General features: G+C 39.9%; 1 protein-coding gene across 3 annotated transcripts; it reads right to left on the bottom strand.

Moving 5' to 3' along the window:
- Positions 1-67: 67 nt before the first annotated feature.
- LOC114874923 lies at positions 68-25,236 on the bottom strand. Of its 3 annotated transcripts, none has more exons than XM_046286320.1 (13): positions 24,511-25,236; positions 9,568-9,739; positions 9,461-9,484; positions 8,934-9,049; positions 8,621-8,858; positions 5,228-8,224; positions 4,429-4,626; positions 3,318-4,005; positions 2,994-3,194; positions 2,469-2,627; positions 2,117-2,394; positions 577-774; positions 68-509 (listed from the first exon to the last, which is right to left on the bottom strand). In XM_046286320.1, the coding sequence occupies exons 1-13, from the start codon at positions 24,592-24,594 to the stop codon at positions 268-270; spliced, it is 5,595 nt and encodes a 1,864-aa protein (XP_046142276.1). In that variant the 5' UTR covers positions 24,595-25,236; the 3' UTR covers positions 68-267. The 3 variants fall into 3 exon arrangements, with proteins under 3 accessions (XP_046142276.1, XP_029040508.2, XP_029040509.2); XM_029184675.2 differs by having other exon boundaries at positions 2,469-2,603; XM_029184676.2 differs by lacking the exons at positions 68-509; positions 577-774; positions 2,117-2,394 and having other exon boundaries at positions 2,494-2,598.
- Between the last annotated feature and the right edge of the window lie 701 nt (positions 25,237-25,937).

Here is a 25,937-nt window from a genome sequence, read left to right as displayed (position 1 = left end):
CAATTACATATTTTAGTGAATTAATTTTTATAGCTTCTCAAAAAACCTTAAGTTATTTAGTCCAATTTTAACCGAGGTATTCTATTTTGAACAGTGTCTACTCACTTTTGCCTCTCACTGTATGTATATTAACAGAAAAACGCAGTATTTTATTTTAACACATACTTGTCGTGGATGATACAAAGTGACTCATTTCCCTTCATTTTTTATTACACTTACAGGAAATAAATGATCCTTTTCTGGTGAAGAAACGAGCTGGTTAACAGATTAAAGATTAACAGGGCAATCGCGTTCATCGCTACCATCTGAACATTCTAAAAATCCATTACATACACGAGATTTTGGTAAACATTCGCCAAGAGGACATCGATGACCCTTGCAAGAAGCTATCGACGAACGAATGTCTTTTGCCGATAGGATATGCTCAATCCATGGAAGATAATGATAGACTTTTGTGTAGACCCCGGGTCTTCCGGGTCTGGCACAACCGTAACCGTTCGACGTTATTCCTAAGAAAGACGTGTTACAATTAAAATTAAATAATTCTAATGAAATAGCAGGTATAGAGAAACTTACCATGAAGAGTGTACTTATTGTCTGATGCTGAGCAAACCAGAGGTCCACCACTATCTCCTAAGCAAGCATCTCTTCCACCGTCCTTCAAACCTGCACAAAGCATCCCTGATGTGATCCTATACAGTGGAAGGAAGAGAGTTTTTCTTCGGCATTCCTCCGTTGAAATCACAGGAAGTTGTACTTCTTGTAAAGTATCCGCTGTTTGACAAAATACTGATTTATTAACCCTTTCATATTAAAAATTTTATAATGGCAAAGAACTGGGAAATGTATTAAAATAATGGTACAATCTTGCCAATAGCACATTTTTTTTAGTGGTGGTCCACACGTGACGCAGTTTAAACAAATTCATGATGGTCACCGATGATCACCATGGCCCAAATGAAAAGACAAGCGCCGGTCCCATGGGACCACCGTGGCAGCAAAAGGGTTAACATATACATATATGTACAATTCCTTGTACATACACCCATACCTCATGGAAGATTGTCAATAGAGGAAGAAAGCGTAGGAAGAGAGTGAATGAGGAAATTGAGATAGAGGTGTGGGACAACTACTTTAGAGGTGTATTAGGGGGAATTAACCCTCCAATTATGGAGGGTTAGAGGAGAGGAGGGAAGAGAGGGAGAGGAGGATGAAGAGGAGGAATTGAGTAGAGAAGAAGTATGGGCAGTAATAAAAAGGTTGAAAGAGGGGAAAGCAACAGGAGGGGACGGGATTCCGAATGAAGTATGGAAGTATGGAGGGGAAGTAGTAAGAGAGAGACTATGGGAATAGGGTGTGGAGAGGGCAGGGCTGGCCAGAAGACTGGTCGGAGGGGGTGGTAGTGCCCATAGTTAAGAAAGGAGAAGGAGAAAAGGTAGAGGATTATAGAGGGATGACGTTGACACAGACGGCATATAAAATATATGCAGCAGTTTTAGCGGAAAGGCTAAGGAAAGAGATAGAGGAGAAAGGGGCACTTCCCCAAACCAAACAGGATTCAGGAAGGGGGTGGGGACAATGGATAACATCTACGTACTGAATTATTTGATAAATATTTGTGGATATGAAGGCAGCGTTTGACTCAGTAGATAGAAAGGTGTTAGCAAGGTCGACGAGGAAGGCAGGGGTAAGAGAAGGGTTAGTGAAGAGATGTGTGGAGGTTTTGAGGGAAACGAGGAGTAAAGTGAGGGTGGGAGAGAAAGAAGGGGCGAGCTTCTGGACGATTAAAGGGGTAAGGCAGGGTTGTCCATTGAGCCCAATCTTGTTTACAATATTGCTAGCAGATATGGAGGAGGAATTGAAGAAAGGGTGGCGGGAGGAGAGGGAGGATGACGTGGAGGTGGAAGGGCGAAAAGATAGAGGAAGTGAAGAAATTCAAGTATTTAGGGTACGTGGTGACGGCGAACGGGAAGCAAGAAGAGCATGTAGATGAGAGAATGAGGAAAGGAGCGGTGGCTATGAGACAAGTGTGGGGGATAGGAAAAAGGAAATTTGCAAAAGACTGGGGCAGAAGAATTTCTTATTCTCTTAACGAATGCAAGTAATTATTACTCACGAAATATCCTTCCTATTTCGAACAGTTGTCCCCAGCCAGTTACGGTGCACATGGTGCCACTTTTGGCTTCTGCTTGAGGAAGGCACACCGGTCTAACATAATCGCTGAAGATTACCGGTTTCTCGAGCCTCAACATCGCTATGTCGTTTATAAATCCATTGTCGATGTAATCAGGATGCAAGGATATGTGGTCTACACGCAACACTTGTTCATAAGGACTTGGAAAACTTCCTCTGCGAGTTGCCCCTATCCTCGCTACCCAGTACTCGTCTTGAGCACTGCAGCAAATATTCAGATTTTTAATTGTATTATTGTGTAAGCTTCAATAATTAATTAATACGATCTTACTTACTGATAAAAGCAATGCGCCGCGGAGAGAATCCATCTCTCATTGATAAGAGCCCCGCCACATTGATAGTCGCCTTCTTTGTACAAAGCTACTTGCCAGGGCCAACTTCCGGTCGAGGAACTACCACCTCCGACTATTCTGCAACGTCGTGAAACATTCGATCTGCTTCAATGAATCGGATTGGCTCGAATCGTTTACTCGTTGAGATTGAATAAAGGTCAGAGAAGAAATGACTGATACATTGAATTCTTTTTCTAGGAGGAACACTTGGATCGCAGAAGATTAATAGCACCTTCGCCAGGCTGGATAAAAATTTGCTACACGAAGACAACGCAGCTGGTTATTTCAACAACGATCATAGTAATTGTAATTTTTTTGCGGAACGTTTACATCCTCTTTTTAATGTTAATATCGAGCCTCGGAAGGAGGTCGTTATCCTCGAGCGCATTTGTATACAAATAGTTTTGTAAACGATGGATCTGGACGGTACACGTATAATTAAGAGAAACTGGTTCAGCGGCTATATACCTGGCCTGCGACGGGGTCTGCGTTCGTATTCCACACTCAAGGTTCTTGCACTTGACCCTGAGAATCTCACCGGTCGGGCACTTGGATGGTTTGAAAGTCAGAATCGTTTTGTCCGTAGGTTTCTCGTTGTAAGACAGAGTGTAATACACGCTGTTGGATGCTGGCTTTTCGTCCAATACCTTCTCTACTGTATCGTAATCTCTGAGAAACGATGAAAAATTTAAATTTTATTTAAAATAATTTTTGATAATTTTAAATAATTCTTAGGAAACGTTAGAAAAATCGAATTTAACCAAATTAATTTTGATTCAAATTAGTACTTACTGATAAGTAATCGCTTTGCAAACAGCTCTACCCAGGTCCTCGATTGTCCAAATAGCTTGCCTCTCTTGCAGAAGATCGTCCATTCCGTTTAAACACAATTTTCCCCATTTGCCATTCTTTCGAATATTCAAATACCCTTTCTCGTGATAACTGTTAATCTCTTTTTTGAAATTAATCGCAGTCGTGTCGTTCTTCTTCGTGTTTACGTGAATAGAGTTCCCATGAGTAAGGATATCCTTCGTGTTCGACGATATTTCTCTTCCCGAGACGAGAGCTGCCGTCTTTGAATGTTTACGATTGTCAAACAAGCTTTCTTCCATAGTAGAAACATCTTTGGTGCTTATAATCTTCTCCAATTGAACATTGGTTTTAAATTTGGCACGTAACGTAGTTGATTCTGAGATCAAAGATTCGACAGCTTCTTGATCAAAGATGTCCCTGTTGGTGGTAGATTCTGTCTCTGGGAAATCTTCTTCATATTCTGTTGTAACGATGCCAGGATTACGATTTTCATTGTTAGGAAACGCGTTTGTTTTGTAATAATTTAACATTGCCTCGTCTTCGATCAACGCAGCACACTTCTTCTCGTCCTCTCCTCCAGGACAATCAGTGAAACCGTTGCAAACCTTCTCCTGATTTATGCAAGATCGACTGTTCCCGCAAACGAATTGACCCTCTTCGCACCAATCTGTTAAACAGTAATAAGCAATTGTTAAAAAAGGTGTAGATAGTTTTACAAGCTCGTCGAGCTATTGGATAGAAAACATAACTTAAATTCTATAAAAATAGCAGCGTACGTAATTAATTATTAACAACAATTATAATTAAAAAAAAAGTTGGGAACCAGGATTTGAACCGTGGACCTTTAGATTGCGAGTCATGCGTTTTACCGCGGAGCTTACTACTCAATTTAAGGACTACCTAACTTTAATTGTTAATATGTTTTAAACAATTAGCCGTCTGCCCCTAAAATGGGGTATAGGCGTATTCAGCTCGACGTGCTCTACAAGGTGGCAAAGTTTCATTAATAAGTGAGCGTTACACTTGGGTAGTTTCCCTTACTAATGAATAATCAAAACGAATTGTTTATGTTATAGTGAACGATAAATACCACAATCTGCTTCGTCCGAATAATCCCAACAATCCGCGACACCGTCACAAATCTTCTGATGTAAGAGTTGCGCTTTCAAAAATTCAGCGCACGTGCAGTTGGCCTCGTCTTCGGAATTCGAACATTCGCCTAGCATGTTGCATCTACCGCTGGCTGGTAAACATTTCCCGTCTCTGCATTGGAAACCGAAACAACGATCTGTGAAAAAAGATCCGACCTGTAGATAATTATATCCCAAACACCTCAGGTATACAAGGTGTCCCAGTTTCAGTGGTCCAAAAGCAAGTGGGTGATAAAGGACATCATTTCCGACAAAAAAGGTCCGATATGTTCGATTTTTGATGGTTAAAAAGTTATTTCAATTTTAGTGATTCGCTCATTATTTCCTACCTTTCGCAACAAAATCGATCACAAATTGTTTTCTATTTGCTAGAAAAGTTTATGAAATATCTCTTTATTTTGAATAATTACTGATTTTGGTATTTGGTCTTTAACTTTAGAAGTATCGTTATGAAAGATAATGTTTTCACGAAAAGCGTGTTTTCTATTAGAAAAATTCCCTCGATTCGTGGACTCGATAATGTAAAATTTTGATAATCTTACTACAAACTGATTTTGTTGCGAAAGGTAGAAAATAATGAGCAAATCACTAAAATAGAAATAACTTTTGAACCATAAAAAATCGAACATATTATTATAGGACCTTTTTTGTCAGAAATGATCCTCTATTACCCACTTGCTTTTGGACCATTGAAACTGGGACACCTTGTATATTTCTCAAACTTTCAATCGTATTTACCAGCTTCTAAATTCTGCTCAGTCGTAGAGATTATCATTTTATCAGTACGATCCTCCATTTTGTTCAAGATCTTAGTCAATATTTCAACGCCATCACGAGTCATGGTAAATCCAGCACTGGAGTTCATCAGAGTCTGATTTCCGGTCGCAATGTCTGCGATCTCCTTCAATTTCTCAAAATCAGGCAACGGTCGAGGTTCCATGTTCACGTTAGAAGGTCTCAACATCTCCACAATTGGTTTTGACGAGTTTCTATCTCTTGCAGGTTGTTCACCGGTTCCAATTGAAGCCAACTGTTTCAATTTCTCCAAAAGAAACCGATTCTCTTCAACGGCAGAGATCTTCCTATCCGACGTCTGTACATTAGTAGAAGATCCTTGTGTCCACGTTAGACTACCTTGATTAGAACTCTGATCTCTGAAAGAACGGTTTTCCTCTCTGTTATTATCAGCAGATAGTTTTTCAGGTATTGATATCTGCGATGATGAGGTATCTTCTCCGTGTAGCTCTGTATGTATCACCGGAAGTGACGTCGAATTGGTAACGACGAATTTTAATACTACAGGATCTCCTTTAAAGTTCGAGGACACTTTGGTGCTGATGGACGTGACGACTTCGACGATTTGTTCGATCTTACCCTGTTTCTTCGACTCTTCTTCATCATCCCGAAGTTCCAAGTGATCCTGATCAAAAGAATTCCGTTTCGTCGTGTTCTTATCTCTGCTATGAACTCCAAACAATTGTTCCAGGAGCATCGAATCATCGGAGGAACTACTATTCGTAGATTTCTCGTCGAGCTTGGGTCTGGGTCTCACAGGTCTACCTACACCAGTGTTACTTTTAGCAGGCGCTAGAGTCACCAGATTTTCTACCACATAAGCCTTCAACGTATCGTTATAGACCTTCTTACGAGTTTCCGAAGAGCTGGAAGGTCGATTCACAGTTCCATTGAACAACCAGCCGTCTAATCCTTCTACTTTATCCAGTGGTTTACCCTCCGACGAGGACGATTCATCTCCAGACTGTCCCGGAGTGTGTTTCAACGTGTCGATCTCAATGAACGTGGAGTTCCTGGACAAGCTGGGTGTTTTTGTCTCTTCATTCTTAACAACTAACTTGTCAATGTTATTGTACAATGGATGTATCATCTCCGAGTAAACCTCGGTGGTACTTAATTTAAGAAATTTTTCATTATCTATGATATCTGTACTTGATTCTTTCACTTCAGCATGTTCCTCTAACTCGATCTTCGCGTGTTTCATAGGGGAGTTTGTTCTGAAGGTATTGTCCCGATTTTCAACTGGAATTTCCATTTCGATCGTGGCCTTCAAGTTCTCTGGCAACACTTTGGTCACGTTCTTCTTTAATTCGTCATTTGTGTTTAATCTATGATTCTGTGTAAGCTTTTCCTTGCTGTTAATTATACTGTCCGTCACAGCGTTCATCTGTTGTTTCGACGAATCTTTCTGCTGATTTTTATCGTTGTTCACAACGGAGGTGATCTTGTCTACGGGTATCGTGTGTCTGAACGGCATCGACGTCCCAGAACTCTCGATCAAACTCGGTTTTATACCAGCCCCGTTCAGATCAGGCGTCTTGTAGCTGGTATAAATAGGTTGTTCAGCATTTTTATCAACCTTCCTGTCTTGTAAAGCATCGCTCTGTTGTTTGGTAACCCCCTGGATATCCGAGTACCGATTTCTTGCCTCCAATTCAACGTCCACGTCTGAGACAGGCTCTGCTACTCCAACTCCTGACACTTCAGTCGTGGATTCTTCTTCGGTGTCCAGATTCTGAACCAATTTTGGGGTACTTGAGCTCATCAACAAGTTATCCGAGCTTTCTTCTTTCTTCGAATCATCGTTATCTTCATCTATCCTTTCATTATCGATTCCCAAAGACGCGTTAGATACCCTCCAACCAGTTTCATTTTCACCGGAAGAGAGATGAGGCTTTGCTAATGGAAATTCTGTTCTTTCTGGTTCAGAAGATGTTCGAAGTTTGACGTCGTAAGTTTCTGGTGGCAGTTGTCCAGCCACCTCGATGTCCGGTCTTCTGTTCTGGTCAACCTTAGACACCGTTGGTTCAGTGAAGATCTGGCCATCGTCCAGCAAACCAGGTATTTTGTTCTTGAATTTACCATTCACCCTGAAGTTCACCATTTCCTGGGGCACGATTCTGTCACGAGGAAAGTCTGCGTCTCCTATATCGAAGGTACTCATGCCAGGAACATCCACGTAGGCATTCAAGGTTTCTGCTGGCTCTGGAGGTTTCGACGAGTGGGGGATGCTACTTTGAAGAACTTGTTGAGGAATCTTCGTGGTGGTGGTGGTGGTGGTGGTGGTGGCAGAGACAGCTGCTATACTACTGTAATTTACTTCATAATTATTACTTTTAGTAGTTTTTTCAACGTTGTTCGGTAATAATTTGAATTCGGTGTTCACGTAACCAGGTACGATGGGTCTCCATGGCGAAGTCTCGAAATCAGGCTTCCGGAAGTCTTTGAAAAGGTCTTCGCTTTCGACTGGATTTGTAGACGTCTCGAAGACTTTGTTCACAGTTTGTTGGTTATCGTCTTGTACGGTATAATTGAGTTTGTCTTTTGTCACCGAATCGATGGTTGGAGTGGTTTGCGTCGTGCTACCAGTCGCATCAGTATTGTCTTCCATGATGGTGGACTTGGCCGTGGTTTCTTGAGGCAAAGGTGCTTTGGTACTGTTCGTCGTATCCGATTGATGTTTCTCTGTTTCTTGAGTGGAATTTGCTTTACCTGACGTGGTGGCGTTCACTTTTGACGCTTTATAAGTTCCTTGGATCGTTGGTATGTTACTAAAATCAATTTCAGACTCGATAGACTCGATCTGGGTGGGTTTTATTTTTGCTTTGGAATTTGTGATCAGAGAAGTGTTCCTATTGGGTCGGAGAAGACCGTTCTTTGTTATCATCGCGTTCTTCTGCTGCGCGTGCTTTGGGTTCCCAGCCACATCTTGATTTATTCCTGGGTCAAAGAAAAATCACTTGTATTATACAGTTGGTATTGTTTAACACGTTCGCGACGGGGCCTGAATCTCAGGCCCGCCGTGGGGTGGGGTTTTCAAAAATTTGTTAATTACAATAATCAGTTATTTAAATGCTATGACGCGATAATGGTTCATGCAATAACGGTGGCATAGCCCGCCCGATGAAACAATTGTGTATGTACCACCGGTGGCGCATCCCGTCCCATGGGACAGACAAGAATGTACCACCGGTGGTACACCCCGTCGCGAACGTGTTAATGCTAGTAATCTCAGTTATTCGAGTAAGTTAATGATTTCTAAATAGCAGTTACATATAGGTTGAAGAAATTGTAATTGTGCCACTAGTTTGTCGCAATCATCTAACGGATGCTCACTTTTTACTGATACACTCGTCAGGTCCAGTTCCATGTCCTTGAACAAGGAGGACGATGAATAAGTCTCCTTTGCGATAATATCCTCGATCGTGTCTTCGACATTCGTGATCGATCGCGGTATCTTCCTTCTGTCCAGATATATTCTGAAGAACACTTTTAGAACACCGCTTTCGAACCTGTCTATGATCGTTTGCTTGTAAGCGTTGCTTAAAACGCTTCTTCTAAACAACAACTCGAACTGTAATGCAATGATAGTTTATAGATCATGTCAGATCTGTTAGTTAAAATGAAAATTGTACATTGATAGACTCACTATATTCTTATATTTCCGTTCCTTCTCGCGGAACACCATGCTCGTATTCAGTTTCAACATAGGATTATACTTTTCTCCTTTAGACACCCTGAAACTGCAGGTGAATCCAACGATCGCTGAAATTCAGTTTATTTTCAGTTCAGTTCGTTTATTACTTTCAAACAGTGGCGGTTCGCGTATAGGCACTGTGGAACTGCAGCACCCCCTATTTATACTTGTACAATATATAATCTTTAAGCTTAATGTCAGTAGTCATCCCCCAATTTATGAAAAAGATACAAAAATCTTTGTATGGAACTGTGCGCTTCACAGTTTCAGTTGCGCGCCTTCGACTGTGCGCGCATGCGCACATAGGAAGCTGCGCGCGAGGCTGCGTAGGAGAGCACTGTCGCTCCCGCAGTGCCGGTTTTTTAAAGCAAAGGTTAGAAATTTTCTGGAGCAGCACATCCACTAATTTTAGCTACGAGCCGCCACTACTTGCAAACATAATCATCTTCTGTACATTAATATCAAAATACAATGCTCACCATTCTTTGAATCTGTCCGAAGAGCTAGAAGAAAGATACGGTTTGTTTAATAGAATTTTGTGAGATGTAATTGTAAAAAGTAGGCAAGTGATTAAGTATAAACAAACCTCCCATCCATAAAGCAAGTCCTGCAATAGCGAAGACAGCAATTAATACTAGCATTGCGGAGATAATTAACATTGCACTGCCGACTTTCCATGTAGTATTGCTTCTTTGTTTCTTTGTTTGCTGTGGCGAGACTCTGGACCATGTTGACCGTGGTGGTAAATAATAATCGTTCTATAATTAGAAAAAATTGTCTATGTATTTAATAATAATAATTTTGGTAACCAATTGTAGTATATGTAGCAGAAGGTAGTGCCATGTTATGTCTCTTATTTGAATACAGTCGAGGTTCCTTCAGAGTTCAGTATACATTCACTGACCAACTAACCGTTGCCATTCGACGATTCAATAATCGGAACGCGCAATAAATTTAGTCAGGTGTACAGTAATACCTGTAACGGTACCGGAGCCGAGAAGGAATGCTTGAAAAAAAAGAAGAAAAATGAAAAAGAAGGAAGTTTTCAAAGTCAACCACACCAACTGGAATCGTGTTGAAGGACTTGATATATTATTTTAATTTATGTGCATACGTAAATTGATAGTTCACGATTTTGGTAGAGAGGTATATCTCTAATTTCTGAACTTTCAACAAAATATTTTTATTAAATTTCCAAATATTGCTTTGTTCCAGAAAAAGAAAAATTCCAGATTATAAATCGGAATTTCAAGTGGAAAATAATTTGTTTCAAAGTCAGAAGTGGATCAGTTTAAAATTATTTCTATTAAAACTTGAAGTATACAAAAAACTGTGATTGTGGAATGGAACTAGCGTGTGTCACGGTCAGTTGTTACCTGAGATTTATCATTGAGTTCATGCGTGAAATCATTGAATCGATGTAAGAAGGACGATGGGAAAGACAAAGATTCGAGCAGAACGAAGAATTCTAGACGCGTCTCTGTTCAGATTCTTTGTTAAAATTGTAAAATAATTCCAACGAGTTTTATTACACCAGATAAGAATTTTAATTGGATTACAATTATTACGTTTATAGTTTGATCATAGGGATAAGAAATAATTTCATGCTTAAGAGTTGTGGCTGATAGAAACTTCACGCTCGTGCCGGTGGAAGTCAATGTGTAATGTGTAGTATGAGGTCGTTGCCTCCAAATATGGAGAGCCGAATTATTTGTTACGCAAGGTGAATGTCATTATCGTCTTGAATGACAATGCGATGCTTTGATGTTACGTGTACGTCATTTACACTGATTAATGGGTATACCATTCGAATGAGCAGGTGATTTCTAACTTGATAAGAAGGATTGGTTCACAGTAACTACAGTCCCTGGCCATCGAATTAGGACCACTACAAATTTTCAACATTTTTCACGTTTTCCGTAAAATTAAAAGGCCTATTCAAATTGTAATGATATAATTTATTAGCTACTAACATAATACACTACTATTGTACATAATATTGTAGGCGTTTAGTGGAGGGGAGAGAGGGTTTTTGTCTCCCCGGACGTCTTTAGTTCGACATGGGGACCGCTAGGTGGCGGCGAGATGATCGGTGACAGTGTTCTCGCAAGCGGTCACCAGGCATGCGGTTCGAATATGTAGAAGTTCCGAAGTGCAGTATAATAGGTGTCTGGGGCAGGGATATGGACGTGAAGCGCCTGGTGGGTGTACTTGTTAACCCACTCAGGTTAGTTTGTTAAAGTAAAAGCGTCCTAGACCAAAATTCCTTACACGCCTACAATGAGTCAAGTGTTGGGCCTTCCGTACCCCGCTGATGAATCTACCCGGCGCCGCTTGGTTGGGAGGTGGCTGCTGGGAGATGGATCAAATAGCGCAATCGCGCCCTTAAACACCGCCGGTATAAGTGCAATTAACTTTTTTTTTCTTATTTAATGAGGAGAAATCTCCGAAAAAGACACCCTATCCCAACCTAACCTAACCTAACCCTAACCCTAACCTAAATATAGCGGTGACGGTGCTGCATCTGCGGTGGTTTGCACGTTACACAGCATTTTATCATAATCCAGCGTCAAGAGCGGGACTACCTGGACGAAAACCTCTCGCACAACAAAATTAACGTAATTTTAGTTTTTAACCTCTAGCGGGTCAGGGTCTGATATTTATGACCTCCCACCAACACCATTGCGTTCCTCTTGTCAAGGGCTTTCCAATGACATATGACCCATCTGGATTTGCCGCCCAGCTTTTGATTAAACTAAATATTTATATTTGAAATCATCTTAGTTTTTGACCTCTAGCGGGTCAAGGTCACATATTTAAGACCTCCCACCCACACCATGGTGTTCCTCTCGTCAAGGGCTTTCCAATGATATATGACCCATCCGAATTTGCGTCCCACCTTTTGGTAAAGTCCAACCGCTATCGTTACTCGAGCCTAACGTAAACGCTGGCACGGACCTTAATCGCTCATCACCTACACAATTTGATTATTATCACGATAGTAACAAATCAATTGCTATGTATACATCGTTATTAACGTATTTAGTAATTTGAATGACCTAAGACAATTTTCCATATATGACATACTATTATACCCATAAAAGTGAAATTTTCGTACGTGATTCTAATTCGATGGCCAGGGAATGTACTTATGTAATATTTCAGTCACTTATAATTAATTGTTTAATAGTAAACAGTGCCGGCAGGGGGGGGGGGGGGGTCAGGCAATCGTCCAGGGCGCTAGATCTGTTCCTAGTATGCGAATATACCAATATTTTCTCATTGTCTCTTCTCTCTATCTACATCTCATATGTAATATTACATATATATGCTATACAGAGTGATCCTCTCGCTAGGGGACACAAAGGAACACTGGCGACAATGTACCCCTTGACCACACCATAAAGAGGTCCGTATTAGGGACCTACCCGGGCCGAGACAACTCTGTGTGTCTTCATGGTGCGGTCAAGGGAGTCATTGTCGCCAATTCCTTTGTGTCCCCTAGCGAGAGGATCACCCTGTATATGCTGCTTCCTTGACGCGTTTTTTACCCCCTGAATGGGCGCCACGATAATCTTTCCCAGGGCGCCAATATTGCTAAAACCGGCACTGATAGTAAGTAATTTACAGAATATTCTGTAGCTGAAGAGTACTATTTAAAAGTGCATCGTTAAATTCTTATCAATATCGTGATTCGGTGAGAAGTATTCTGCACTCTTTTTCCTGTCCTTTTTCTTAATACAATGGCAACGCTAACAATGATCAAGATGGTCACGTAGGGAACGCACCATAGGCATTGGTTCGCGCGAATCATCGTGCGAACTCTATAACGCCTTCGTTTGCACACCATGAGAATCCTTCCCGATAATTCTCAAATTTCGTTGCTTCTTTTTCTCGAGCATTACGTAGAGGCGTATTTTGAATTACAACGAGGTTGCTATTATGTGCTAAACGACGTACAGTATTTGCAAGACAAAGAAATGACGGGAAAAATGTGGCAGAGGCGCTTGGAAATCTGTGGGATTCATAAAGTCCATTCTTTATGGTGTTACTTGATTTATTGCTCGCTAACTTTTCTCATTAGCATCACAGAGCCAGGTGAAATGAGAAATGTCGACGAGACAGAAGGATAGACAGAAAAATATGTCATTTTGTTAACGTGAATTGAACATTAATTCTTCTTGAATTTAAAAGTGATCTACGCCATTAATTGAATATGTTGATTCATTCAATTTTCATTGGCAATGAGTCATCGTCGTCTCATCAGTATGATCCAGATGATCTGCATTTAGGTCAGCAGCTTCTTGAGAACGAAGTAACAATTTTCATCTCGTTTGCATGTAACTGCTGCCAGGAACAGAGGAAGTTTAATCATTCGGGATAACGATTGCTTCATGCTTAAACTTTGCGCATTGGTTGGTACGAAATTGCTACCTTCTTTTTCTCTTCTCATATTCAATTAACACTTGGATAAAAACGTTTTGTTATTTGGAAGATGTTAACCACTGTTAACAAATATTATAAATAATACAGTTCTTTTCAAGTTTTATTTTCAAGCAGATATAAGAGAATTTAATTTTTATTCCTATTATGTTCAGCAGAACTTCTCATCGATTCTGTAAGGTCGTTACCTGTTATAACGACAAAAGAGCCGTCCGTCCAGAGCTATGTAATTTCCGTCGAAGGACGAAGGTTTGTCGGCGACTCGGAGAAGGCATAGAGCCCGTCGTTAGAATTGCCATTAACGTCAACAGTGCCGACGTTTGGTATAGCCCTGAAAAGGCCTCTGCAAAGAGAAATCTCAATGTTTGCCTTATTATAAGAACTACGTCCTCGCCTTCGGGGAGTTTGCACCTTCGGCGAACTTTTCTTCGTGCTAAATGGCTTAAATCTAGTAGATACCTGTGTTGAATTCCAGGTTGGGGAATTAAAACCAACACTTTTGAACTTAGAGGTTTATTCATCGAACGGCAAGAACAGCACTATACAAACTACAAAGATCTGAGGGAAGTGTTTTTGGATATTAATATATGTACAGGGTGTCCCAGAACTGGGGTAGGACTCGTGTAGGGATGATTGCTGAGACCATTCTAAACAACTTTTTCCTTTGCCAAAATGTTGGTTAAGGCTTCGTTTTCGAGTTATTAACGAAAAACACTGGTGCTGATGCACTTGATCACGATCACGGCTTGAACGCAGAGCATGCCCAATATTTTTGCGGTTGGCCCGCGCTAAAGGCGCGCTCTGATTGGCCGACGCGGCGTGAATGCGTAGTGAATTTGTAGCCAACTTCACTGCGACAAGTTCAATGCAACTTACGATACATACATATAGGGGTAAGAGTGAGAACTGGGTACAAGGTACAAGGGACAGAATAAGTAACCGAGTACAGGAGACTAGATGAGCTGGAACTATGACTAGGATGTGTTTATACTATGATATCTATGTTGGCGGTGAGTTGGTCATATAACTTTACTCTATTTACTAATCACTAAACTTTCGGCGCATGCGTAAATGCGACGCTCAGCGGCGCGGCTCGTCGGCGACAGAGGAGGTTAGTCTTCTACTCCGCGGGTCTTGCCACTCAAGCTATGCGCTGATTGGTCAATTTTTCAATTTTCAACAACGAAATGTGACTAAACTACTGATTCCATCGAAAAATGCTACAGAACTTTTCACTTCTATTTTTCGTGATCTATCCAGTGGTGTAAAGGTCTTCAGGGTATTTTTTAACACCCTGTATACGCCCCGTTGCGGGCGGGCGATTTTCACTGTGAGTGACTGTACATACGTTCACAGAATCACCTTTGCTTCTTTATCGTTGCAGATCAGCGCGTTTCTTAATGGAACGTTCGATCCTTTTTTATTCACTCAACCATTCATTACTCTCGTTACATTATTTCTTGAAATATGCAAGTGCCAAGAAAGAAAAGATTAGTGGTCTGCAGTTAAGCGACGTTACGGACCATGTCCAACTATGTGGATCACAAAGCGTGGTAACAGCTATGTGATTCTTCGGAAAGGCTATTAGCTTCACTACCGCGAAAGTGCGTTCTTACCGGTAAATGTAATAATCCATCCACCGGAAGTACAACACGTTGCCTTTCCTTTATTCATGAATTTAATTTATGATAGAAAAATTGAGAGTACTAATTCGAGAAATTAATTATTCCTGTTCTTAATAATTAGAGGTTCAACGTGTCAACGAACAGGGTCGGCCTTGAGATTTCGGGGGTTCGAGGCGAGCTCCGAAAAAGGGCCCCTTCACATATATGACATAAAAAAAAGTAGCTCAAATAAAATTTATAAAATTAACATTAAAGCTTGTATAACTAATTTAGATTAGCATTTACATTGATTAATATTCAAGTGAACATTACTTGCATTCTTAGACGCAAAATCGTCTTATGGGGGCCCTGGACCTAAGGGGGCCCTAGGCGGTCGCCTAGTCTGCCTAGGCCCAGGGCCGGCCCTGTCAACGAAAATGTATCTCTGCCTTTTGATTTCGTTCGAACGTCTCACGTTCGTTCTTACGCAATGATTAATGGTACTCTTGAACATGAAACGTTGCGCATCGATTAAATCCAACAAACAAAGAATTTATCCGAGGTGAAGTCAATTGAAAAAGAAAAAAGGAAGAAAAGGAAAAGTACATTGACTCGGCGATTGCTTCTCTGTTGCGCGAAACGCAAAATCAGGAAGAGGAACTGAACGAAAGCTGATCTCATACATCATTCCTTTTATCACCGAACCATAAAGGTGGTATCCTTAAATCATCGCTGGGAGAATACCATAAATCATCGAGCCGATGAGAACCGATAAATCAAACCCACCAGCTTTGCAAACGTACCATTTAATGTAACAACATTAACGCGATTTTCATGACTCCTATACAAGCTGCAAGTGACCAATTCTGAAGCTCTGATCATCGCATGATTGATAATATGAAAAGTCACGTATCGAAATGACGAGTAAGATTAGCCATCCGTCACCGTTGATTCCAATAAGGTTTTCTTTTCGATTCTTGCCCGAGATAATGGCTCTGACGAAGGAGAAAAGAATATAGAAAAAGGACGTGAATTGGCACAGGTGCAGTGTACACGTAGATGCGTGGACCATGACCTGGGCGGAGTCATTTCGCGGCCTTCGGCGGGGCGGCATGAAGAAACCACGAAGAGAAGATGCGACTACGAACGGCGAGTGCAAAGATCTCTCAAGGTCGTCACTGTACCCCTCGTCCTTGTCTTGTTTAATGAGACTCCATAGAAACGTCTACATGGGGTGCTCAAAAAGTTCGAAGAATTATCTTCTTCGTACCTTAAGGTTCATAAAACTTTTCCATGAGACGCCTTAAAATCATTTTGCGGAGAATAGAAATTTGATATACAGTGGTACCTCTACGTCTGCTTTGGAATACGTCCTGTTTGGACGTGACAAATTTTGCTCGGTATAAGACATAAATTTTTTCTGTGAATGCGTCATTTTTAGATAATTATCTCAGAGGAAAAATTAAATTAATAATCAATTATATTCGGTGTTGATGTATCATTAACTGACTGATCATACAAGTAAGATAAAGGTTGGTTTGGTATACGTCCTATTCGACATAAGTCCAAATATTAGGAACGGATTAAGGTTATGTACCGAGGTACCACTGTAGTACCGAAAAATACAACTATAATCATAATTACAATTAATGGTATTAATTGATAATTATAAAATTTCAGTGAAAGTTCAGAAGAAAGTTTTACAAAATTATATTATAAGCAATGTGATACTTGTATTGAATTGTAATTCAAGTGGCGCCTGGAAAGATATCGTGTTTGTAAGTGTACGTGTTCCCTCTTTATCCATTGCCAGGCTGATCTTCAACAAAGAAGAAAAGTAAACGGAGAGTGAACAAAAAGTAGACCGACCGAGAGCTCGCATTTTTCTGCCGAGATACTCGCTCGAAATTCCATTACAGTCACGGTATAAATATAGACTCGTTGATTTAGCGGGTACTTGTTAAAAGTAGCAAATTCACTTTTGTTTTATTTATTTCTTAATAGATGATATTCGTTTTCATTCAACTTGAATTTTACCACCTTACGTAGGTGGGATGGATTAAAATGTTAATCGAAGATTCAAGGATATAATTTATAAATTATTGACGCGTACAAAATTCGAGGACGATCAATTTTTCTTTATACGAGCAGAGAAATTAATTAAGTGTTCAGGTCACGGTACGGTGTTAAATAATGCCTGGATTCATTATGAAATCGGTTGGTCTCGTGAATGAGTTGAGGAGCAGTTAGTATGCGATCGAGGATCTTTCCTGCACGAGCTTAGGATCCACGGAAGGAAGCATAAATCCTTCGAGCTCGTTATTTGATTATGAATTAACGTTAATTAACAACGATGTGGATCTTATGAAGACGTTTAATCTCGATCAAGTTAAAAGAATTGCTTCGTTTATTGTTTCTCTTTTTTTAAACTGCAGGTAATAAATTATTTATTAATTGCAGCTCTACAATCATTTCCCAATACATTAACTATTTTATAATTTCATACGATAATATAAGGTGAAAACTATGCGTAACTTTTATTACCAGTGAGAGTACAATGAACTAAATATGTTCCTGATGCCTGTACAGATATAGTTTGAACATTTCTGGAATAAATTGACTGGAAAAATGAAGTCTTCGGCAAAAACGCAATAAATCTGACCCTGTGAGCTTTGGGAGCGTTGAAGAATTTCCTTCATCGGCAGAGATTGCGATCTCGACGCCCGTGTAATTGCTGTAACCGTTGCTAGCAGCGTGTCCAGCAACAGTTTCTGCTCTCTGTAACCTCTTCGTCGACCGCGATCGTGTAATCATCACCTCGAACCGCAAAACATACGAAACGTTTCAACGAACAATGTCCATGACTGAAGATTTCTTCTTTTCTACTCGTCATTACACACTTAGGTGAGCGCCTGTATTTTTTCCATCGGACATCTTCAGGAATAAATATTATCTTCAATTGTAAAGCAGAAGGGATGTCTGACCGGATACAGGTCCACCGAAACAGGCGACCGGAAACAGGCGTGCGATCCTCGAATACTGAGAACCGTTTAAGATTTGCATCTACGTGCTTCCTTCGAGGATCACGTAAAGCATTCATCATTAAGGGGTTGGGCCACCAGAATTTTGAAAAAATCAAAATTTTTTTTGCTTAAAAGATGTCTTAAGGTGTTAAAAATGATATGGCAAAAGATTATGGGTGGAAAAAATCTCTAAGTACTCGAATTTCGAATTCTTGCGCAGCTCCTTCCGGTCTGCTGCGAGCATTACTGAAAATTTTAAACGCATTTTTCTCGAAACCGCATTTCTCAAACTGGCCGGACTCATAAATCAAACAGATCATCACCAATCGATTTGAAAATTTAACAGTATATTCAAAATTAATTTCTATTCCATTATATTGCACAGTTCTTTTGTTATAAATAATTTTCTGGCGATTTTTTCTTGAAATTTTACATTTTTGCAAAAATCAATATATCAAAAAAATCCTACGTAGTTCGATAGCTGTTCTCATATATAATCGAAAATATTTTGGTTTTTTATCCTAAGTTAAAAATTGCAGGAGCTGCTGGTCCATTTAGCCCTACAAAAAAGAAGCGTCATCGAAGAAATGCTGCAGAGCCCATATTTTCACTTAAATCACTATACAAAATTTAATTTTTAAAGTTTATTAGTTGTAAAATAAAGGCATGCTTACAGAATTTAGTTTTATTCCATCATTTTAAAAAAAAATTCCCAAAATATGCATATTTTTGTTTGCTCTAGAGTGGCCTAACTCCTTAATGTACCAAGAATTTTCAGACGACCATATATTATTACGCTACACAATTCAATGGAATGGAAATTGTAAACAATAATACGAACATGTTTCTTTTTGTAAGTGTTGTAAAAGCATGTACTTGAGGACTGTCGAGAGGAGCCGATGAACTACTTGTTTTTGTACACGTTTCATTCAGTTTTACCTCTCAGAATGTCGTAAGTCCTGATTTCATTGAGGAAGAAAGTGAACTGTTGTTTTTCACGTTACGGTGTTCGTTTGTCGACAGTCTCTGTAAGTAATTACGGAAATTTACTCGTTATTGTGTGTACATACGATGATACATTTCTTCTTCGAAACACAAGACAAAGTGTTGCAGGGAATACGTTAATTAAGGCATCAGACGCGTGAACTTCTTCTGACCTCGGTACATACTTGCTTCTAATGGAACGTAAAGAAAGGTTCAAAGGATAATTACGGATCATGCCTGATGCATGCAACGGAATCGTTTTAACTGAGACGCGAGGATATCCTAGAAGAGGCTTCATAAACCGTTTTAACCCGAGTTAGAGGCACATTTAAGTAAAGCAGATAGGCGGTACGGGTTCTCCGCCTCTTCATGATTTACCACGAAGCGGAAGGACCGTCGGGTCGTGATGTTGGATTGACCTTCTGGGTCTCTCAGGACCCTGATGCCTTGATCCAGGATTTCCAAGCATGCAGACCGCCTCGACGGTTCTGCGTGGGTATCATCTTCTTGTTACAGTTATGCTTTCAGTGCTGTGCGAATTTAGTCGAGGTCGTTGGCACCACGTAAGCGGTGTAACCTTTTGTTAAAGTAAGCTTGTAAAGATTGTTTCTAGGAGATGATGGAAAACGTTAATTAGCTGACTGGTTTGGAAGGCTGTTATGTCTGATCACTGGAGATCAACTTGTGCGAGTCGGCATAATTCTCCAAAATGCAATTGTTAATATACCATTAAGATTTCAAGATACCGTGTTGACATTAAAATGTCAGTTTGATTACAAGTGTCATTACACCAAGGGGTAAAGAAGAAGACAACACATGAAAAGCGTCTTACGATTACTCATAGGACAGATTACCAAGAATTTTCTTAATAGCTTAATACATCTCTATAGGTGCTAAACAGATTTATATCTTACACGATAGTTATTCGAATACCTATTTAAACATACATGAACGTCCGTGAGTCCTAGATACCCGAAGGTTCATTAGAAACGATTTATAGTTAGCACAACCTTCGATGTTATAATCTTGGATCAATTTCTCATACGTGTAATTGAGTTTCGCTAATGTAAATGATGTCCGTGGAACGTGACTTTGGGTACGGCTTGCCACGTCCAGATACATATGTATTATAGACTCATAATCCGAGTTCAATGAACCTAACTGTCCGGTATTATATAGTGATCGAGACTAGACAAAAAGGAAGGCCACCCGTTGCCTTCGCGTATAAATACTTCTATTACAATCTATGCGTTGGTTCATTAACAACGAGGCCTAATTACACCGTGTTCAAGTCGGCGTCTATGACAGAATATTATTGAAACGTCGACCAAGACCTGAAAGCGGATAATTAAGGATAATCAAGCATAACTGAAACATTCAGGATTTTAATTAATTCACGCTTCATTTTGATATTTTCCCATTTATTATTCGAACCTATGAAATTTGTAGTGGAATTCAACAGATTTTAAGCAGGCTAAGCGACGATTACGTGGCATCGATTGGCAACCTGTTAACAGGAAATCGTTCCACTTATATCGATAAATTCAACGTTCCTTGAGGTAGGAGACAGATCGGTATTACGGAATCTAGAGGAAACCTGTTTGAAATTTTAACAGGGTATATCTGGGAGGAATTCGGACGATGAACCGGCTCGTTCAACCTTGACTGATCAACGTTACCTAGCTCTAGATGGAATCCACGATGCATCATTGTCTCTTACACGGTGCGACGGCTTGAATTTCTTCGGTTGGATTCATTTGGTATTCTGGCCGAAGTATGCCAGTGAAGTAACAGTACCTAACCAACGAGCAGGGAGATACGTGAAACGGTCCACCACTGGTGGTCCTATGCTGCCCAGTTAGGTCAGTGCCACCTCGGGATTTAATGTCACTTGCTCGACACTCGTGGTGCAGCGGCAGAAAAACGAGGAACAACGACACGGAGAAGTGACTCTGAACGAAAGGAGCTGGGATGATGATAATGGAAGTTTGTAGGAGTGGCGGTAAACAAACGTCCCCAGGTATACGCGAAGTTATGGCTGGAACGAGGAGAGAGGAAGATGAACAACAGCATTGTTATCGTTGATTTAATCATCCTCTTTGTTGCATCCTTCGTAGGCTCCTTTTTGTCCATGTATTTTTAGGCTCTTTTTAATTATTTCATTGTTAGGAGACGCTAGTAGTTTGGACTGCATTTTAACACCTAAGGGTTCTTACAGGTTTTGGGGGAAATGCCATTAGGATATAGTTAGAGCGTCTAGAAGCTTGTGAAAAATTCAGTTGGTATATATTTTAGCACTTATGGCCACTCTATCAGAGATTCTTGGAAAATTCACTTATGATGTGCTTAGGATGCTTAAGAGGTTAGGCCACTTTAGAGCAAGAAAAGATTTTTTTTTTTCAAATAATGGAATAAATCCAAATTCTGTAAGCATGTCTTCATTTTACAATTAATAAACTTTAAAAATTAATTTTTGTATAGTGATTCTGATTTCTTCGATGACGCCTCTTTTTTATAGGGCTAAACAGACCAGCAGCTCCTGCAATTTTTAACTTAGGATAAAAAACCACAATATTTTCGGTTATATATGAAAATAGCTATCGAACTACGTAGGACTTTTTTGATATATTAATTTTTGCAAAAATGGCGTATTTTTTAAGAGAAAATGTAAAATTTCGTGGAAAAATCGCCAGAAAATTATTTATGACAACAGAACTATGCAATATAATGAAAATCTGTTTGATGATGATCTGTTTGATTTCTGAGTCCGACCAGTTTGAAAAATGCAGCAGACCGGGGGGGGACTGCGCCAGAATTCGAAATTCGAGTACTTAGTAATTTTTCCCACCCATAATCTTTTGCTATATCATTTCTAAGACATTAAGGCACCTATTAAGCAAAAAAAATTTCAATTTTTTCAAAATTCTAGAGTGGCCTAACCCTTTAAAAGTCTTTTGTAATTGTAAGTTTTAAAACCGAATGTTAATTGTGGTATAATTACATTCGAAGCTAACGAACAATTTATTAAATTGCAGTAATCAGAAGGCGAGTATCGTGCTAAAGACAGAAGATAGAACGGTACAATTCGTAGGATGATTATTGATGCAACAGGCGTGTTCATTCATGCGAATACGTTCTTCGAACACGGAACTCTCGCGTGCAGTAATCTTCCGGGACAATTTTCAGCCTTTACTTCGTAACGTAACAAAGATGAAAAATCGGTCGACGGATCACGGACATTATTCTCGGCCAATGTTGGGGCTGATAGCGATTTGTCTGCGACTCGCGTTCTTAAGGTTTCTCAGCATCGACAAAAGGACGAGGAATGGCACTACTGCCATCCTTCTGTATTATTCGACGCGGCATCGCTATGCAACGCAACTACTCTTGCCATATGGTTCCTTTTGTAAATTATTAACGAGAATACGGCTGTCGCGGCGAGTATTGGTGTATCGGTAAATCATAGCCGACGGTGTTATTGTTAATATCGCGGATCGTTGGTCACAGATTCGCACGTGGAGTCCTGTAATTATTAAAGCCATTCGTACTGGATGGCTCGAGGACTTATTAGATATCGACGCATCCGGCGGGTCTTAATTATTGTTGACGAAAAAAAGAGTTAGCAGTATCAAACGACCGATTTTGAAACATAGTTTCAACGAGACTCGAACATTTTTTCAATAAACATGGAAAGGATGAACGAGAGAAGAATGCAGTCGACTCGGAAACAATGGCGTATCTGTTGCTCGAGGGTCAATGGACATTACAAGGTAAAGCACGCGTGTCTTTGACCGGAATGACACGCAGAAATAACATGCTTCATCTTGATGAGAGGAAAAAGCTTAATTGCATTGCAAATTTTAATTGTACAATATTATGCACCTGAATCTGAATGGAATAATCGTGAAAAGAAAATGCCAAATTATTTTTCTATTAACAACGCTTTATTTTGCACTAATTTATATGACACAAGAAAATATTTGTATTCACTTTCGTCTTTGATAAAAATAATTTTATTCCTTGACTATATTTAAGAGCTACAATTTCAAGCAAAATTATTTCACAGAAATGTTGAATCAATTTCCAGGTAAAAATCTAAAAGCAATATCTAGCGGACAGAAAGGCATTTGCCTCCCGTGTCGTTTGCTAGAATGCACGTATAGAGGGTGCGCAGAAAAATAAGAAACACGTAAGTTTACCCTTTCTACTTGAACCGCTATTGCTATGTCTCGAACTCTTTTATGTCCTTCTAACATCGAACGTATTCGTATTTTAAACTGCCGTAGAACCACCGGGGGAGGATAAGATGGTCGATCGAAGAGGACGAGGAGAGACAGTGTCGAGACGTACGGTGAGAAAAAGATAGGAAAGAAAGTTGAAGAACGTCGGATCATCATCATCATCATCATCTTTACGCGATGCCGAGCGAGGCGAACTTATGTAACGCTTTCATGCAAGACAAGGCCAAGGTTTCTCTTGATGCAGTAGCTGTATGTGTGGTCCGTTCGTTTCATATTGTTTTATGCTGCAGTTGGCGACGCATTTAATTACGTCTATCGGAAGAAACGAGACGGATCTTATTCCACGGACCACCGAGACTGTTAGGAATTTAGCATTGAAAAGGGACAATCGTAGATATTTGATTGTACAGTCTTGTCCAACCTGGCTTTACCTTTCGGAATTTAGCACTGAAACGAGACAATCGTAGATATCTGACTGTACAGTTTCGCGCAACCTAGCTTTACTTTTTTTTTTTAGACGGAGAAGCCTAGCTTTACCTCAATCAGAAGAAGTGTAAAGCATGTAGGGGGAAACTTCCGAAAGGCCCACCCTAGAACACCCAAACTTCGGATTTATAGTAATTGAGGGACGAGAAACCGAATGAGATCATTTTCAGAACTTTAGATTAGGGTTAGGTTAGGTTTAGGTTAGGGTTAGGTTAGGTTAGTCATTTTCCGTGGAAATGCGTTCTTATCGAGATAATAGGGGGTCCCACACGTTTAGAATACCCTGTATATCTCGAGGACGGTTTATTTGCCGGACTTGAAAATAGTCTAATTCGATTTCTCGTCCCTCAATTACTATAAATCCGAAGTTTGGTTGTCCTAGGGGGGGGGCTTTCGGAAGTATACCCGCATGTAGGTTTTTCCTGTCATTATTATTTTGCTGTTTGAATTTTTCTTCCGGAATTTCCAAATCAAAGGAATAAGCGATTGAACGTTGCATTATTCATAATTATTTTGCGCACGTTGAGTACGAAACGAGTTTTTTTATAATAGATGCAGTCATGTTCCTTCTTCGTAAATCTGATGCGTCTAGCTACGTAAAAACGATTTCCGGAATGGATCATAACGGAGTCAAGGTGCAGGCATCCGAATATCCGGAGAACATACTAACGAATGTGATAATTTTTCATCAATCATTCATACGTTGTATAAAAATTTGATAATTTTTAAAGAATTTTTCTTCGCTCACCTGATACGGATAAGCACCTGGCCTGTAATAGCTGCCTGTATTTATCGCTGGATAACTTTTACTACTGCCGCACATAGATGCCATCTTCTTCGATAATTTTTCTTCTTCTTTCACTATAGTAAGTCTAATATGTTTATTAATCTCACGTAGGAATTTCGAAGGCGATGGTACGTGTTCGTTATCTGAAGCTTATCATTTCTTCTGGGAAACACTTACAAAAGTTTCAACTAAGTTACTCAAGGTCACGAAGTAGCACAATTTTCTTTCTTTTTTTTCAGGTTCACCAACGGTCCCGTTAAGCACAGTTCCCGATATATTCAAATAGCTCTACTTTTTTTGTACCTCTTAATGCGACGACCCATAAAAAACCAGTTCATTTTTTCGGGCCACCTTTAAATGCTGTGGAAGTTGGCCAAGCTCGTTCTCTTCATCAACGAGTATTCACTATTTGATATTGATTTCTTGAAAGATTTTATCTCCAGTCAATGATACTATAAAACTGGATCTTTCTCCTCGTTTCCAGGCTGCGTTCAAACGAGGATCTCTCTGGTTGAAAATCCAAATTTCGATGGTAATTTTCCAAATAATGGGAAAATTTTATATAAGTGTTTATGATATTTTGCAGTATTTGATACAAGAATCTTTGAAAGATGTTAATTTCAGGGAAAAACGAGCGGTTTAACGAAAATGAGAGGAGGCACGAAGCACAGAGGAGTACGTCCTTACTCCGAGACGGTTGACCACCAACTGACAGCGGAAGATCTTCACGCACCGTCGTTCTTCATCTTCATCCTTCCCGCTCGGTTAACCAGCCTGCTTGTTTGCCGCTTATTCGACTTCTTTTTAAGCCAACCAGCTTTGTCGGCTATCTTTTCTTCACGCCACTTTACTTTTTGGCAGTATCTTCCTCGTGGGAACCATTCAGCCACTCGTGGGCACCACTTTACTTCCTTTAATTTTCATCGTTCCTTCGTTTCTTCATCTTCTCCAATTTAAGGAGGGGAGTTTTTTTTCGTGAAAAATATCGATTGTTTTACATTTTAGGAAAAATGGAAGGATGTAACTAAGTAATTTGAAACTTTGCATATGTTTATATCATACTTTTGTTAAGTTATTTAAATTTTCTCAGTTCATTTTGCTCATCCTTACAGTTCTTACTTACTGAAGTTTCAAATTAGTTAGTTACACAGTAGAACATGTAAAACAATCGATATTTTTCCCCCAAAAAATGAAACTCTCCCTTAATCTCCTCTTCGAGCTTCGTTAAAGCGTGAAATATGTATAGAAGCTCGGTGATTTGAATGCGCGCACGGTGACTTCAATGCGCGCATACCGCATGATTTCAGGCGAAGTTCATTGCACAGCAAAGTTTCAAAATGACTACAACAAAAGAAATTATTCAAACGCTTCTTTTGTATTATTCGTGC

The sequence above is a fragment of the Osmia bicornis genome, chromosome 6 (genome assembly GCF_907164935.1).
Source record: "Osmia bicornis bicornis chromosome 6, iOsmBic2.1, whole genome shotgun sequence".
In the NCBI taxonomy this organism is placed as follows: Eukaryota; Metazoa; Arthropoda; class Insecta; order Hymenoptera; family Megachilidae; genus Osmia; species Osmia bicornis.
This window is presented reverse-complemented; position numbering and strand designations above follow the sequence as displayed.

What these genes read in the sequence shown, in the direction of transcription:
- LOC114874923 (XM_046286320.1), bottom strand. Translation starts at nt 24,594, where the DNA reads ATGGCATCTATGTGCGGCAGTAGTAAAAGTTATCCAGCGATAAATACA. An exon ending in ACTTGCTTTATGGATGGGAG is followed by an intron (nt 9,485 to 9,567) that starts GTTTGTTTATAC and finishes TCTTTCTTCTAG; the next exon opens with CTCTTCGGACAGATTCAAAG. An exon ending in GACGAGTGTATCAGTAAAAA is followed by an intron (nt 8,225 to 8,620) that starts GTGAGCATCCGT and finishes TCTTTGACCCAG; the next exon opens with GAATAAATCAAGATGTGGCT.